The 16,394-nt window shown below is 45.9% G+C and overlaps 1 protein-coding gene across 2 annotated transcripts in view; it reads right to left on the bottom strand.

The window, feature by feature from the left end:
- Positions 1 to 12,649: 12,649 nt before the first annotated feature.
- The window catches only part of ep300b (E1A binding protein p300 b), a 64,094-nt gene continuing 60,349 nt past the window's right edge, over positions 12,650 to 16,394 (bottom strand). For both annotated transcript variants that reach the window (XM_056287270.1, XM_056287271.1), the window contains exon 30: positions 12,650 to 16,155. In XM_056287270.1, coding sequence (XP_056143245.1) covers positions 12,973 to 16,155 — 3,183 coding nt within the window. In that variant the 3' untranslated portion in view covers positions 12,650 to 12,972. The remainder of the gene's footprint in view (positions 16,156 to 16,394) is intronic.

The raw sequence follows: 16,394 nt of genomic DNA, 5'->3' as shown, positions 1-16,394 counted from the left end.
CACCGCCCCGAGCTGCCTCCCCGGCACGTTCAAGCCACTCCCCCAGCTCGGACGTGCCGGAAACATCCGAGCGCTCGGCTCGCGCTCTGAGACGAGCGCTGCACTGCACCAGGTGTTTGCCATCATCCATCAGGCACACCTGTGGCAATCAGGCAGCCTTCTACAAGAAGCCTCCCAGAACGTCTCTCGGTGCTTCGACGTACTGAACCCTGCGGTGAAGTTCTGATAAGCCCTCCAGCGTTCCTTGCATTCTGTTTATTCCCCAGTGTTATATCTTCGTGTCTCTGTTTCCTCCCAAGACTCTCCCTCCGCGATTTCCACGGCTCCCCGCGTCTCCCTAATCCCCAGCGACCTTCACGTTTCTCCCCGGACCTCTCCTGCGATCTCCCCCCTTGTCCCTCTACCTGGACCCCTCCTTTCGGACTCGACTTCCCGGATCTCGGACCTGGACTTTCTCGGACAACCCCTCTTGGATCACGGACTGGACTTTCTCGCCAGGTGCACGCACATTTCTTCAACACCTCCTGGTCATTTACATACCGCACCACACATTGGCTAAAAACATTCACACATAGTTATACACGCAAACCACGGGACACCACACATAGTTTATTCACACATCCCACTAACAGAACGCCTTTTTTCACCATACATTTCCCTCCCACAATAAAACCCCCCTTTGTAGACTTAGAAGTCATCTCGTGTCTGTCTGTCTTGGGTTTCGCCACACGGGTCAGGTTCTGGTGCGCGAGCATAACACCTATTATGCAAAACTCACTTTTAAGTGTTTTTGCCTATACATTTGAGTCTCTGATGGGCCTACTAACACACAAACTTTGAAGTAAAACAACCCAGTCATTTTGTTGTGGGCAGCCAAATTGAAAACTTTTCAAAAAAGTTCAGACCCAGCAAGCCGTTCAAATATCCTTCCGCCCTTTACGTCACGGAAGGAAAATCATTATTGTAGCGCTATCTATCCCTTTTAACTGTCAAGGACAACGCTCCTGAGTTCTCTATACAACTCGGTATTCAAAAAACTATTGAAGTATGGTAACTTCGCTTTTTATGTGTTTAAAGTATGTTCTAAATGTCTTAGTGTCATCTGGTAACTCCAACTAAAAGGTTGACTACCCCTTTAAGGCGCTCAAATATGGCATATGACCCCTTTAAGGCACTCTAACATGGTCTAGACACCTCAATGTGTCACCGAGTAACTTATATTAAAATGGTGGACTAGCCCTTTAAGGTTGTCTCAACATGTCACTTACCATAGCCTAGACACCACAGGAATAAACACACATGAATAATCCACACTCACACAGGTACATAAAATTATATATACAAATGTATTATGAGTAATAATTATTAGAATGAATGAAAGTGATAAGCCTCAATGGCTAACAAGCATCTGCATTCAGATATACACAAATTAATCAGACTAACACATTAGCATACAGCTCAATAACCCTATAACTAAGCCGGCAATAAAATAAAGTCAACCCCCAGTTGCAGGCCTGTTTCTTTATCGGGTACGTTGGGACCCTAAACAGCCCTCTTTGCTCCCCTTGGAAGCCCGCACATCCGGCTTGTACTCACAATGAATGCTTCTCTTCGTCTCAGCGCAGCAGCGAACCTCAGGCCGGCAGCCATCCTAGTTAACTGGCTAGTTAGCCGTTAGCACCATCTCACGGTCGAACCGTGCGCTCGCTTCGGCAGCACAACACGGCAACAGACGACTCCTTCTGCGTTCCTCTATGGTCGCATGAACCCACCACTATACTGTAACTGATGACGTTACTTCGCTAAACTAGAAGACGGCCCGACTCACTGTGGGGCAAGCCCCTCACCGCATCCAGTCCATTCGCCCGTCTTGCTGTGCTAACAACGGACACCGACTGGCTAGCTCGCTCCGTAACGTCGCTGGGTCCACATATGGGACTGACGAGTGGTCAGTTTGTCTCCCAAACCCACACAAACAGTTCCCGGGATGGGTCTCGGTCAGACACCCGCACACATCACTGTTCACTAAACTTCAATTACATTTCTCTCACCGCAAAATAGCATATAACAACTCGACATCAAACTGCTCCGTTTGGCTCACACAAGGGACGAGAGACCTCTCTCTCCCCGTCCAGTCTGCTCGTGCTCACGTTTTCCTCTGCCCTCTCAACCAATCACATTCAAGGTAAGGTATTCTCTCCACAGCCAACCAATCACAACAATGGTAAGTTTCAACACTAAAGCAAATGCATTTCACATTGGTAAACAACTGTTTTGCAGAACAATATCAACAATATAATATATTCATATTCAAAAGGTTTACAAAATAACAAACATAGGCCAAACTCTTATCTAATAGTGCAATATAATATATCTAAGGCCTATAATTTAACCACAGGGTTACATTATAATAATCCCGTCTTCAGTTGAATATCTCCACCCACCTACCTTACAGGTCGACATTTTTTGCAGGTACCGCTAGCTAGCATAATGCACAGTTGTCAGCTCCTTTTCTATACTCCACTTTGTAGTTGTATGGCTGAAGCCTCAGTCCCCACCTCTCAATTCTGGCAGGTGGTTTTTGATCTGGGATTGTTCCAGTTGATCTCAAGGGCCTTGTGATCAGTCATTAGTCAAACCTTTGTAGGTACCCATTTTGTCTGTCGTGGTCCAATAGAACTGGGATCACTTTATGAAAGGGGAGGAGAGCGACGTTGCCTGCGAGCGACATGGTAACATTATTTTGGGAGTTAGCTTGTGTCCCCGCTAGCTTAGCAACTCACTGGGTGCTTTCCTCTTTTTTTCTCTCGACGGAATTTTCCTTCGTCGCATAGGTTTGATCGTTGCCGCCAGTGTGATGTTTTGTGCTTCTTACGACATCAATAAATGGACAGACAACGACTGGAGTGAACGATGGTTTTAGTGAATTCTCAGGATATATTTCCACATGGCAGGTGGCTTCCTGACTGCACATAAGTGCCTGACTACCTAGCTGGCCACCATATGCTCCTATCAGCAGGGAGCGTACGTAGACTAGAACACATTCACAAAGACTATAATGATCTGCTTGTGGACATTACATTAGCTAAAAGAAATAAAATGTCAAACTCTTCTGTAAAGGGCTGTCAGTAAAGATGTTGTATGTCAAAAACCGGCCACAGCTCTTCAACCGTCTACACACAGCATCCGTGTTGCTGAACGCGGCGGCGGCGGCGTCCTGCTATGGAAATGACGGGGGCTGGAGTTGTATGTAGAGAAGGGGGGGGGGATAAATTGAGCCAAAAATAAGAAACTCTCGAGGAGAATCCGTCTTAGCGCCAAAGGCCATTGGGCTAGATGAGTTTAGATTGGTGATGTGCATTTCAACAGGGAATTGATTACTAGCATACGGCCCAATCCTGGCGGCCAAGAATCCAGAGTTGGACATCCGTTGATGCCCAGACTTGAATCCCGTTGAAAATTATTGAAATAACCTGAATGAGGCGTCCGGGTGGCGATATTATGAACCCTACATAGCCCTCGCCAAAATCCCGTACCCTGTCCCAAATCTCGCGAACGGACGCCGGATTTCCGCTGCGTTGCTAAGGAAACAATCAACTATCAACTCGGTGCGAAGCAAAGCTAACGTTAGCTACCTTCAATTTTGTAATTTTGTATTTTTCGCAATTTTGGACAGCTGGCTGCTTTTGTAATTTTGGACTGCTGGCTGTCAACAACAGAACGGAGGTAAGTAACGTTAGTTGTCACACGCCTCTGCTCCTTGGATACGTTATTGGTATTATATTAATGTTGATTGTGGATAACTTAGACAGGTTAAATTGTGGGTGTACAGCGTTTCCTTGATGAGCGCTAACCCCATAACAACATATTTTCGCGTTGCTACGGTGGCGCACACGTGACAAAGCCAGAAACGGGATTTTGGCGAGGCCTATGTAGGGTTCATAATATCGCGTCCGGGTGGCGTGGCGGTCTATTCCGTTGCCTACCAACACGGGGATCGCCAGTTCGACCCCCCCCCCCCGTGTTACCTCCAGCCAAGACACAAAGATTTTTTATTTATTTATAAATTTATTTCTAGTTATTCCCCTTTTCCCAACCGATTAACCCAATGGCATATGGCCGGAACTGTTGTCGAATAACTCCCCTTGCTCACTTTTCCACCGGAAGGAGATAGTCGTAACTCCAGCTTCCTTCAAACTCGTGTCGGCTGCTCTCGCTATTTTACACGCTGAAGCCTCACATGGATTGCATTGCCGTTTTGACAGGAGCTTGCGGGTTGAGCAGCGAAACTTTTCGTAGCTCTGCTTTCTTATAGCCCAAAGTTATAAAACAGACGATTGTATCGACATCAAAAGGCTGGATTTCAAACTGTCAAAATGCCAAATTCAAAGAAACATGTTGAGGGTCGCCCCTCGAGTTCTACAGCTCCCGCCAATCTACTTGAAAACATAGGACACGACTACTGCATGGAGGTAGATCCGAACGCTAACAGCAGCAAGAGGGAACGGGATCAAGACTCCCCACCAAATACTCAGTCAAAAGAAGTCAGAGAAAGAGGGAAGTGAGGTCTCCAATAAAGCCATCTTGGAAGCCATAAAAGCCTTAGGTACGAGAGTGGATGACCAGTTGGTGGAGATAAGGACCAGTTGAATCGCAACAGCACCATGATAGCGAGCCTGGCGAAGATCACGCAAGTCAACTCGGAAGACCTCGCCGAATGTAGAAAAAAATCAAGCTGATGGAAAATGATATCGACCAGCTTCGGAAGGAGAATGCTGAGTTAAAAATGAAGGCGAGGGAGCAAGATAGATACAAGCGAAGGTGGTGTTTTAAGATTAAGGATGGGAGGAGAAAACGTTGGAAAACATCAGAGCGGAGACAATCCAGCTCCTGAAAAGCATTGCTCCTGACATGGATTCGAAGTTGGAGGTTGCAGTTGATGTGGTGCATCGTGTCGGCAGGAAAGAAGATGGCAAACATTGCCAAATTATTATTTTGTTCGCCATGCGCAATGTGAGGGACGAGATTTGTAAACGCACTAAAGGCTCTCCCGTGTGTAAGGAGGCCGGAGTGCGTTTCGCAGAGGATCTGACCCGCGAGGACTTGATGGAGAGACAACTTCTCTGGCCCCAGATCGAGAAGGCAAGACAGGCCAATAAGATTGCATACCTCAGAGGCCCCTTTGCCTACATAGAAGGTCGCAGGATCACAGCTTAAATAAGAGTCAGGGGGACAATTCATGATAATCATCGCCAAGGCGCCATTTCGTCATTCTGCTCGTCATGTGCATTGAGAGAAAAGAGTTCTGGAGACACACCTGAAGGCCCTTCGCCTTTATGGAAGGACGCAGGTTTACAGTATGAATTACACCCACTGTACGTTATTGAATAGTCAGAATTACATTAGATGTCACCAATTAATTGTTTTGGGCGTTCTGCCTTTTTCCCACACAATACTCTACAATCCATTTGTTGTTATATCTACTTTCGTTGGGTAGAGTTGTTAAATGTTATTGTTGAATACTCGTGTTTCTTTTTGTTCCTTAAATACCCGGGGTTTAAAAGACAATGTTAAAAGAAAAGCCTTATTTCTTTTCTGTAAACGGCAAATGTTTAACTGTTTCTTTCTTCAAGAGAATCACTCTTGCGTCGCTGACGCCACTTTCTGGTCTAATCAGTGGGGGTGACTCTATGTTATTCAGCCATGGTTCCAACCGGTCTGGAGGAGTTGCAATCTGTTTTAATAATTTTCCTGGTAAAGTTGTCACACATATGGCGGATACTAATGGACACTGGTTAGCGGTAGTGGTGGATATAGACAATTTATTTTTTATTTTAGTCAATATATATGGGTATAATAATTATAAAGAAAACGGTAAGCTCCTTTCGAAAATCACAGAGGTTATAGTTGAATTGAAATCGTCCTTCCCAACTGACTGTGTTGGTAGGTGGCGACTTTAATTTAGCGCCTGATGAGTGGCTTGATAGGTGGCCATCCAATTATGCTAATTTTCATTACAACCTAGCTATTTCACAATTTAACATTGACAACAACTTGCTTGATATTTGGAGAAATTTAAATCCCAACGTGTTGAGATATGACACCAGCGTATTTGTATGACTATGTGTTACTGTGTACTATTATTTTGTTTACGACTTTGTTTGTCCACAAGTGGGCGGTGTTGCGCTTGCATGCGCGGATTGATTACGTCACTGAGACGCCGTTCATTTTTCTTCATCTCCCCAAACTACCGAATAAACGGAGGCTACATTTTTCCCTCCAGCAGAAGTTCGGTAGTCAGTACGATTCTTTATAACGGTTTAATAATCTACTTCATCTGCGCAGAGATAGACATAAAGTATTAGTCTAGTCTTCTAACACAACGTAAAACAGTTCTCATGGATTAAACCTGATGCAAGCAGCAAGTCGAGAATTGATTTTTGGCTTGGTACAGAGGCAGTGAAGAGAGCTACATTCAATTCTTCCATCACACAGGCCCCCTTAACTGACCATTGTTTAGTCTCGGTAGTTTTGAATCCAGTCATGAAGCCTATAAACTCCAAAGGCTATTGGAAGTTTAATGATGATCTGTTGAAAAATGAGGAATATTGTGCCAATATTAGAAGACTGATTTCTGAAATTAAAAAGGACGCTCAACTCTAATCTAACTGCAGCAAATGGGAGTTTCCGAAGTACAAGATTCGGGCGCTCTGTATTGGCTTTAGTAAAGATCTGTGCAGACAAAACGGAGAGTATGAATGTACATTGCTAAAGGACATCTGCATGTACACTTATGATAATCAGGACAATAACAACTGTAATGAACATAGTGACAATCTTGTTGCATTGCAGTCTAGGTTAGATGAGCTTTACATTAAAAAAGCCCAAGGAGCATTTGTGAGATCTCGGGCCAGGTGGATGGAAGAAGGCGGAAGAAATTCGGCTTACTTCTTTCAACTTGAAAAAAGGAGACAGGTAAAAAACACAATAAATAAGCTTATTATTAATGGGTCTGAATCCTTTAAAGGATATAGTAAATGAGGTATTTAATTTCTATAAGTCACTATACTCCTCTTCATTTTCCGACTCTGGTTCTTTGCAGTTTTTTGACAAGGTTAAAGGTCACCTGCCTAGCATTGATCAACTCTTCAAAGATTTGTGTGATTCAGACGTTCTTATAGAAGAATTGGATTATGGCTACAGGTAAATCTCCTGGCTCCGGTGGTCTTACTACCAATTTTTTTCAAATGTTTTTGGTCAGATATTAGAGAATTATTACTAAATGCAATAAAGGACTGCATAGAAAGACAGGAACTGACCCCAACTATGAAACAAGGAGTAATAATTTTGATCCCTAAACCAGGGAAAGATAAAAGTATTCTTGATAATTTAAGGCCTATCACTTTGCTAAATACAGACTATAAGATTCTGTCAGGAGTGCTAGCTGCCAGATTGAAAGAAGGTATAACACAAATAATTTGTGAAACAGTCTGGTTTTATCAAGGGAAGATCTATTCACAATAACATCCGTCTGGTTCTGGTTCTGCTAGATTACAGTGATTTAGTTGAAGATCATGGATTCTTACTGTTTCTGGATTTTCACAAAGCGTTTGATTCTGTTGAGCACCCTTTCATCTTACAAGCCCTACATCATTTTGGTTTTGGAGAAAGGTTTGTTGGTGTCATAAGCATGTTATACAAGGATATAAACAGTTGCGTGTCCTTATCTGGTGGTACCTGCCCGAGATTTGGTGTTAAGAGAGGCATTAGATAAGGCTGCCGCAGCTCCCCTTTATTATTCATTATTGTAGCAGAATTACTTTCCATTCTAATTAAAAATGATAACATTGAGGGCCTAGAGGCCTTGGGCAACAAGTTATTGATAAGCCAAATTGCGGATGACACCACACTTTTCTTAAAAAATGCCCCCCAGATCCCCTTGGCCCTTTAATCAGTTGAGCTCTTTACCAAAGCATCAGGTTTAACTTTGAATATAAGTAAATGCAAGCTTCTGGCGATACATGAGCATCATTCTAGCTCTTTATTTGGTGTCCCTGTTAAAACTGAGGTTAAATATTTAGGAATTAACCTAAGTAAAACCTTGAATCAAGAGAAGAGATGAATGTTCTGAATAATATTACAAAATGTAAAGCTATATTAAACAGCTGGTTACAGAGGGACATTACTCTGTTTGGGAGGACTCTACTCACCAAGATGGGGTGTCTCTAGATTTATTTATCCTGCTTACTCATTGGCTATTTCATCAAGAATGATTAAATCCATAAACCAAACTAATTTCAGTTTTATTTAGAAAAACAAGTGTCATTATATCAGGAAAAGTGACCTCTTGAAAAGTTATGAAAACGGGGGGTTGAATGCCATTAAATTTGACATTATGAATGGTATGATTAAACTGAAGTGGCTAAAAGCCTTTTTCATGGATGAGACTGTGTTTTGGCATGCCATCCCTAATGCAATCTTTAAAAAGTTGGAAGGGATTGCTTTTCTTTTGAACTGTGATTTTGAACTATCCAAGATACCATTACGTTTATCCACCTTTCATAAATAAGTTTTGCAATATTGGAAACTGTTGTTTAAACACAACTTTACCCCCCATGCATTTCCAATTTGGAATAATAGATGTGTCCTGTTTAAGGGAAAATCTGTTTTTGGAAGAGTGGTGGAAAAAGGGTATTTGGTCCATTACACACATCATGGATGACAGAGACAATCTATTGAATTATAATGAGTTGTGTTTGAAATATAGTTTATCCTCCTCTGTAAAGGTCTATGACATGGTAATAGGTGCGATCCCTATAGTACGTACAACTCAAGATGATGGTCTCACAGTGTCTTATTTACTCCTCTGTCAGCCCCACGCTTCGCCCCTTAATGATTGACAACTTAAAGTTTGTCAACAGAACCTGCAATAATCACTTTATCAGAAATTCTCTGTTGAAGATATGTTATCCTGACCCTTTAAGAAGGAATTATATTTTAGACATGTACCCACATTTGAATGCCCATAAAATTAGAAAAAGATACATTTCATTCCCTACCCCCCCCAAAGGTTTACTTCAAGATAATTAATGATATTTACCCCTCCAGTGAATTTATAAGTTTAAAATTTAATGGAAACTGTGATTTCTGCCAATTCTGCAAGACAAAAATAGAATCAACGGATCATTTATTTTCCCACTGTAACATTACTTATGTTTTGGTATAATTTCTATGTATGGATGAAGTCGAGCATTAGTGCTCTACCTCCATTTCTACTAGTAAGTGTCAAATTTGCAATGTTTATGGAGGATGGAAATATAGAATTCTTGTTGAATAATGTGATTATTTTGGCAAAATATTTCATACACAAATGTAAATATTGCAAAACGCAACCCTGTTTAGCAGCCTTTAAAACCGAATTAGTAACTTTGTCTAAATCTCTAAAATGTATGAAAACAGAATTGCCCAAAAATTATTCTTTGTATTTGAACAATTTAATGTAATTTAACCCCTGGAATAGTGCATTGTCCTATTTTATTTTATTTTATCTCTTTTTAATTTTCCTTTTCTGTTTCCTTGTTTTGTTCTCATTGTCTTTGACATGTTTGATGTACTGTTCTTAGCCTACTCTGTTATTTTAGAGTATACTGGCTTTGTTTGATGTGTTTGTATATCTGTAGTCTTGATTAAAAAAAAAAAAAAAGTAAAAAAAGATTACATTACCTTCAGGCCGCGAAGGAGACGTAGGGAGAATGCTTTCGGTTGCTTGGCTGCAGACGCTCGGATGGGCCAGAAGGGTCGCTGGAGAACGATGGGTCCCCGAACACTACACAGATCAACACCCACTATCCCTCGGGTAAGGGTGGCCCAATGAATGCCTTACCCCGTGGACGCTCTGGCCGTGACCGGTTACGGCGAGTCTGGGATACGAACCTCCCAGCCACATGACGAGTGGATTGCGAGAACGGTGGTTTATTCCGCTCGGCCATCAGAGCGGCCGCGAAATTACAAAGGCGCATGGGATAGCGGGCCGGTAGTTGACGTCACGCAATAGTCGAACTCAAAACACCGCCATTTTGGCAGGAAAGCGGAACTATTGCTGGGTAAATGACTGCTAGCTAGCAGCAAGTCTCTTCGCCTGCTGTATTTATACAGTGAATATGGTGGATAGCTGCTGTGCGCCGGGATGCCAGAACAGTTGCGGACAAGTAAAACGGAGAACATTTTATCGGATTCATAAATATCCCGATAGACGACATAAATGGATTACTGTCATAAAACGTGCTAGAAGAGAACAGAAGAAAACTGGGCGATGGGACCCCACAAGCAACGGATTCCGCTTGTGCAGTGACCACTTCATATCAGGTACAGAATACAACACTTCCTAACGTTAATATATTATCTATTTAACAGGCTTTTATTACGGTTTCTGACAATTTTATTAAACTAAAAGGCAAGTTTGAGCTATGCATTATGGCGTGGATTTTGCGGGGCCAACAAAGGCTAAGATAAAAGAACTAAGCCTGTTGCTCACTAAAACGCGTCTGCGGGTGGGAAGCCGGATGTGGGTATGTGTCCTGGTCGCTGCACTAGCGCCTCCTCTGGCCGGTCGGGGAGCGTGATCCTCCCATACGCTACGTCCCCCTGGCGAAACTCTTCACTGGCAGGTGAAAAGAAGCGGCTGGCGACTCCACATGTATCGGAGGAAGCATGTGGTAGTCTGCAGCCCTTCCCGGATCGGCAGAGGGGGTGGAGCAGCAACCGGGACGGCTCGGAAGAGTGGGGTAATTGGCCAAGTACAATTGGGAAGAAGAAAAAAGAGACCTGAATGAATATCTCCATCCAACAGAGAACAGAGGTATTGCAAGCTGATGGAGATATTGAAGAAAGCCAATAACTTATCTTTGCAAAATGGTGTTTCTATATAGTAGGGATTGTTTATGAGCAAGTGAGCTATTGTTTCACTTCAAATAAATTTGCAACAGTCCCTACAGCTGTTTTATCATTACTACTTATTTGCGTAGAGCAACAACAACAAAAATTCTCATTGCTCAAAATTTAAACAACCCAAATAACATCATCCACTAAAATGTCAATTTGGAATAAATTGAAAACCAGACTGGAAATGAATTTGGGAATACTCAAAAGATACAACCTGTACTTTCACACTTGATTGTATTCTTTCTGTCACATTTTTCCTATAGCGGATTTACAGTTTTGAAAAGATTTTTTGGGAGCCGTTTTAATTAGTTGGAAAATGTAGACACAGATGGATGAGCTGGAAAGAGAAAGGAAAACGCACAACAAAGGTCCTGGGCAGATTCCCAATCCAGTCTGTTGTATTTAGACCAGAGCCAACAAAGTTGTGTATTAACTGGCTGGAGATGCCGGCTCCGGGATTCATGCCGTGTTGACACTCTTCAAATGTACTTCATCCTGTCCATCCACTACCCAGAACCTCATCTGTAAAGAGCTGATGTTCGAGGGAACTGAAGGAGTGATAACGTGGAAACGAAAGACACCGCATACACAACACACATCACTATAATTTTCATTTTATTATAAAAAAAAAACAGTATTTGAGTCCACAGTTTGTGTTTCCTTTGTACAGTAAAAAATATTAAATTAAACTCCCAACGTTCTAAGCAGAAAGATAAATTTAAGAGGGTGGAGTCGGAGGGGGGGGGGCAGTGCATTTGGACCTCTGCTCGGGGGTGGGGGTAGGTGACCGGGGGTTAAGTCCGGGGGGGGGAGCAGCAAAGGGAATTTGAGGCAGAAAGAGGTGGAGAGATGAGTCCCATCTCGCCCTTTCCCCTCAGTTCTGTGCAACAGAGTCCATTTGGATCAAGTTCCTCCATTTCCTCCAAACGGCAGAATCCTAAACACACTGGTGGAAGTCCCCCAGTTATTCCACACCCCCCATACACCACCACCACCCCCCCCCATGTACTCAAAACGTTACAGGCACACAGGTATGCAACCCTCTGAGCCTCCACTGCTCATTACTCGGCGTCTTAAGGAAGGAGTGCACACACACCCACACACACGCGCGCACACACACATTCGAAAGAGAGGGCTTTGCATGTTTCGCCGGAGAAGTCCCTCCCAGCACGACGGATATCCAATACAGTAGCTGGCCGGGGCTGTCTCAAAATGTCAGATAGCCGACTGAAACTTGCAGTAGACCCCTTCAATCACTGCAAAAACACTGACATTTAATTATGTCCAACTCGACATACCTAACCAAAGACATCATGAAGTGAAATTAAATATCCACTACACCCCATTTCAATAGTCAATAACAAAAATATATTTCTATACGAATTGTAGCAGTCTCAGGGTACATATATATATAAAAAAAAAAAACCCAAGGAAAAAAAAAACAGAAAACAAAAAAATAAATAAAGCACACCCAAACATTTCAAAAGGAAGATATGCATCATGTTTGGATTTATACTAATAATAATCATAATATTATAATAATCCACATCACTCTGCAAAATCAATGACAGACTGAATGATGGAAAAGAAAAACAATAAAGTCCTTTGCATTAAATCGTTTCCTCTTTAATTCTTCACCACTTTTAAAATCTTAAAAACATTTCTTAAAAAAGGCAAATACTCCCACCCTCCCCCCCCCGAACCCCAAAAATATCACCTGTCTTGTATTCTTTAAAGGAGTGGCAGAGAAATCACCCCCTTTGTACACAATTGGCAAAAAAATATATTAACAGCAATAACTTACAATTCGTTTATTCTAATCCATTTATCGACTGGTTGATTTATTGTTGCATCTCCCATAGGAAGTTCAGTTCAATGTATCTTTATTGAAAACATTTTAAATAACATTTAATAATAGTATAAAAAAGAAAGGCGATGTAACAACAACAGTAACACTGTCCTGGGTGAGTGCAGTTTCTGCGAAGAATCAGAGAGCGTTTCGGCTCAACTTGACACAGTAAGGTAGACTGCCTACATGATGTCTAAGGTGTTGTGATTCATGTTCTGGCCCAGTGGGTCTTGGCTATTGGCTCCTGGCCCGTGGAGACCAGCCATCCCACTTAGTTGTGACAACATGGCATTCTGATCAGACCCAAACTGCTCTATTGAGTTTGGTTGCTGCTGTTGGGTTGCTGCCTGTTGTTGCTGCTGTTGTGGTGGTTGTTGTGAAGGGACCACCATGCTGGGATGGTGCTGGTTCAGGTGGCCCGGGTGCGGTGAACCTGTCTGGGTCTGTGGAGAGATGTGGTGTGGGGAGGGCTGGGGCTGCATGCGTGGCGAAGGGCTGGAATGGGGGGGTTGCGACTGGGGTCTGGGCGACGGTTGTGGGGATCGCACCTGGTTAGCCAGGGATGTGGGCAAAGTCTGGGCCTGGAGATGTGGATGTGGGGACTGAGCCATCTGCTGTGGCTGCTGGGGGCTCATAGGGTTGCTGTGCTGGGCTGGTGACCCCCCAGTGCCCAGATGCTGTTGCTGCTGCTGGAGAAGCCTCTGGTGGATGACCTGTTGAAGCAGGGCCTGGGAGGATTGAGGCTGGGGACCTCCTTGAGGTGGTGGTGGCCCCTGAGGTGGCTGCTGGGGGCCTCCGACACCTCCTCCACCTGGCCCACCATCTCCCCCCTGCAGGCCAGCAATGGTGTTCTGCTGCTGCTGCTGCATTTGGAGGTGGTGCTGGTGCTGGAGCCTCTGCTGGAGTGCGGCTGCGGCTTGCTGCTGGGCAACTGTTCCTGGGTAGCCTTGGCCCTGCTGCCCTGGGGGACAACCAGGCTGCTGTGGACCAGGAGGGGGACCGCCAGGTGGGCCCTGCCCTGCCTGAGGAGGCTGCATTCCAGGCTGGCCCATGTAACTCTGGCCTTGGGGAGGCTGTGGCTGCTGAAACTGGCCATGGTTTGCTCCCACTCCCATTTGTTGCTGCTGCTGCTGCTGTTGTTGCTGCTGTTGTTGGAGGTGCCGTCTCATGAGCAACTCTCTAAACTGGGGATTGTTGAGATTTGCCATCTGAGGTCCTTGGCCCTGCATTCCTCTTCCTCCTCCTTGCTGCTGTTGCTGGAGAGCTGCCACTTGCTGCTGTTGTAAACTGTTTAGCATTGGCCTCTGCTGCTGCTGCTGCTGCTGCTGTACTTGCTGTAGCTGGGCCATGGAGGCCATGCTGACATTTACCCCCCCCTGACCCGGCATGTGCATTCCCGGCTGTCCAGGCCCTGTAGCACTGACGTTCATCTGTGGTCCCCCACCGGCCATGACGTTACCTACAGGAACCCCTGCAGGTCCAGGAGCCCCAGGAACACCTCCTGGTCCACCAGGGACTCCCTGCGCCTCTTTGTACTTGGAGGCCCTCTGCTTGATGAAAGCAGCCATGAGCTGGGGGTTGGAGCGCAGGATGTTGAGTACTTGCTGCTGCTGCAGGGGTGAGCTAGGCGAGCGGAGAGTACGTAGCAACTCCTGTAGGGCTGCCTGGGGCAGGTTCCCTCCACCAGCTCCTGGGACACCAGTGACTCCAGGAGCAGCTCCACCTGGAACCCCACCACCAGAACTTTGCTGCTGTTGTGCCATGTTAATCAAGGCAGCATGGCCCTGAGCTTGCTGTTGCTGCTGTTGCATTTGCTGCTGCTGTTGTTGTTGCTGTGCAGTCACCATACCTTGATGCCCCATCTGGCTCATCATAGCCTGTCTTTGCTGGGGTGGCATGCCCTGGCCGGCCCATTGCTGCTGCTGTTGGGGGCTCTGGAGTGGGGCACCCATCCTCTGCTGCTGAAGCTGGACCTGGGGAGGGATCTGGCCCTGTGGCAGGTTACCCTGCTGAGGAGGCTGCTGCATAGACCCACCAGCTCCTATCATCATCCCTGGTGGTGCACCTTGTTGTTGCTGTTGCTCCATGTGGGCCCTGGCAGCAGCAGCTGCTGCTTGAGCCTGAGGTGGAATCCCCTGGGCCCCAACCATCCCTACGCCCCCTGGGTGGCCCAATCCTATTTGTTGGCCTTGAGCCGGTGGGTGATGGGGATGGGTGGGCATCATGCCTGCCGCCGCCTGTGCCGCTTGTCTCTGCAGCGCCATCTTCCTTTGGGCGTCGGCTACCTGTTGTATTTTCATGGCAATTTCTACAGCTGCAGGAGGAGGGCCAGACGGAGGCTGCTGGGGCACTGGAGGCTGACCCTGGCCTTGGCTGGAAGGCTGCTGGCCCGGACCACCTCCAGCCATAATATTGCCGCCAGTCTGCTGCTGGGGAGGAGTAGAGGGGCCCAGGCCTGGTTTGCCCTGGGACTGGTGGATTGGGGAGGAGCCTGGGGGTCTGTTGGCATAGGGAGGCACATTGTTGGGGTGCTGCTGGTGCTGTTGAGGGGTGGCACTTCCTCCACCTTGTTGTTGCTGTTGGACCTGAGGAAGCATCTGCTGCTGATGTTGGGGAGAACTCATCATCCCTCCTGCCCCACCTCCTCCACCTGGCATCTGCTGGAACTGATGGTGGAGGTGGTGCTGAGGAGGCATGCCACCTTGTGGAGGCATTCCGCTTGGCTGTTGCTGCTGGCCACCAGGCACAGGACCCATGCCCTGCTGAGGACCTGGAGGCATGGTCTGAGTTGGGGTTTGGGGTGTTGGAGGCTGGGTACCACAGGATGTGGGAGTACTGGGTGCAGTGCCATTGTTCCCAGGTGACGGAAGACTTCCAACAGGTCCTCCTGGTGGGCCACCAGCAGGCTGCCCTACCCTCTGCATGCTGGCCATCCTTCTCCTCAGCATCTGCGCCTGCTGGAGCCTGTGCTGCAGCTGTTGCTGCCGGAGCTTGTGCTTGATGTTCAGGCAGAACGGGACGGGACACTTGTTTTCTTGACAGTGCTTGGCATGGTAGCAGCACAGGGCGATGAGCTGCTTGCAGATGGGACAACCGCCATTGGTCTTGCGCTTGCAGCCTTTGGTGTGCTGAACCACGCGCTTCATCTTCTGGCAGGACGGCAGTGAGCAGTTGGCATTGCGACACTGACAGGCGTGAACCAGTGACTGGATGCATCGCTGGATACTGAGGCGGCGGGAGTCTCCTGGGCTCTGGGTGGCTGTAGCAGCCTGGTTGTTGCTCTCGTCATCTAAACCAAGCCCCAGCTTTTCCATCTTGTGTTCATGGCCTTTAGTATTGTAGCAGGTGATGCACAAGTCATAATCCTGGGAGAGGAGAAATAAGGGCGGATGAATAGATGATAGATAAGTGCAAGTAGTCCTGAGTTATCCAAGATTACCTCTTTCACTGCGGTTGGCCTCTGACAAACAGTACTGCTGAACCACTACACCAGGGCATTTCAGAAGTAACGGGGGGATAGAGCACTACTAATTTGATTTCCACTTTTTCAGCTGTTCTGGGGGTTTGAACTAGCAAACATATAGAAAGAAGTCCTCATCTTTAA

Source organism: Lampris incognitus, chromosome 10, assembly GCF_029633865.1.
Source record: "Lampris incognitus isolate fLamInc1 chromosome 10, fLamInc1.hap2, whole genome shotgun sequence".
Taxonomy (NCBI): domain Eukaryota; kingdom Metazoa; phylum Chordata; class Actinopteri; order Lampriformes; family Lampridae; genus Lampris; species Lampris incognitus.
Note: the sequence above shows the minus strand (reverse complement) of the source record. Positions and strands in the feature narration are given on the sequence as shown.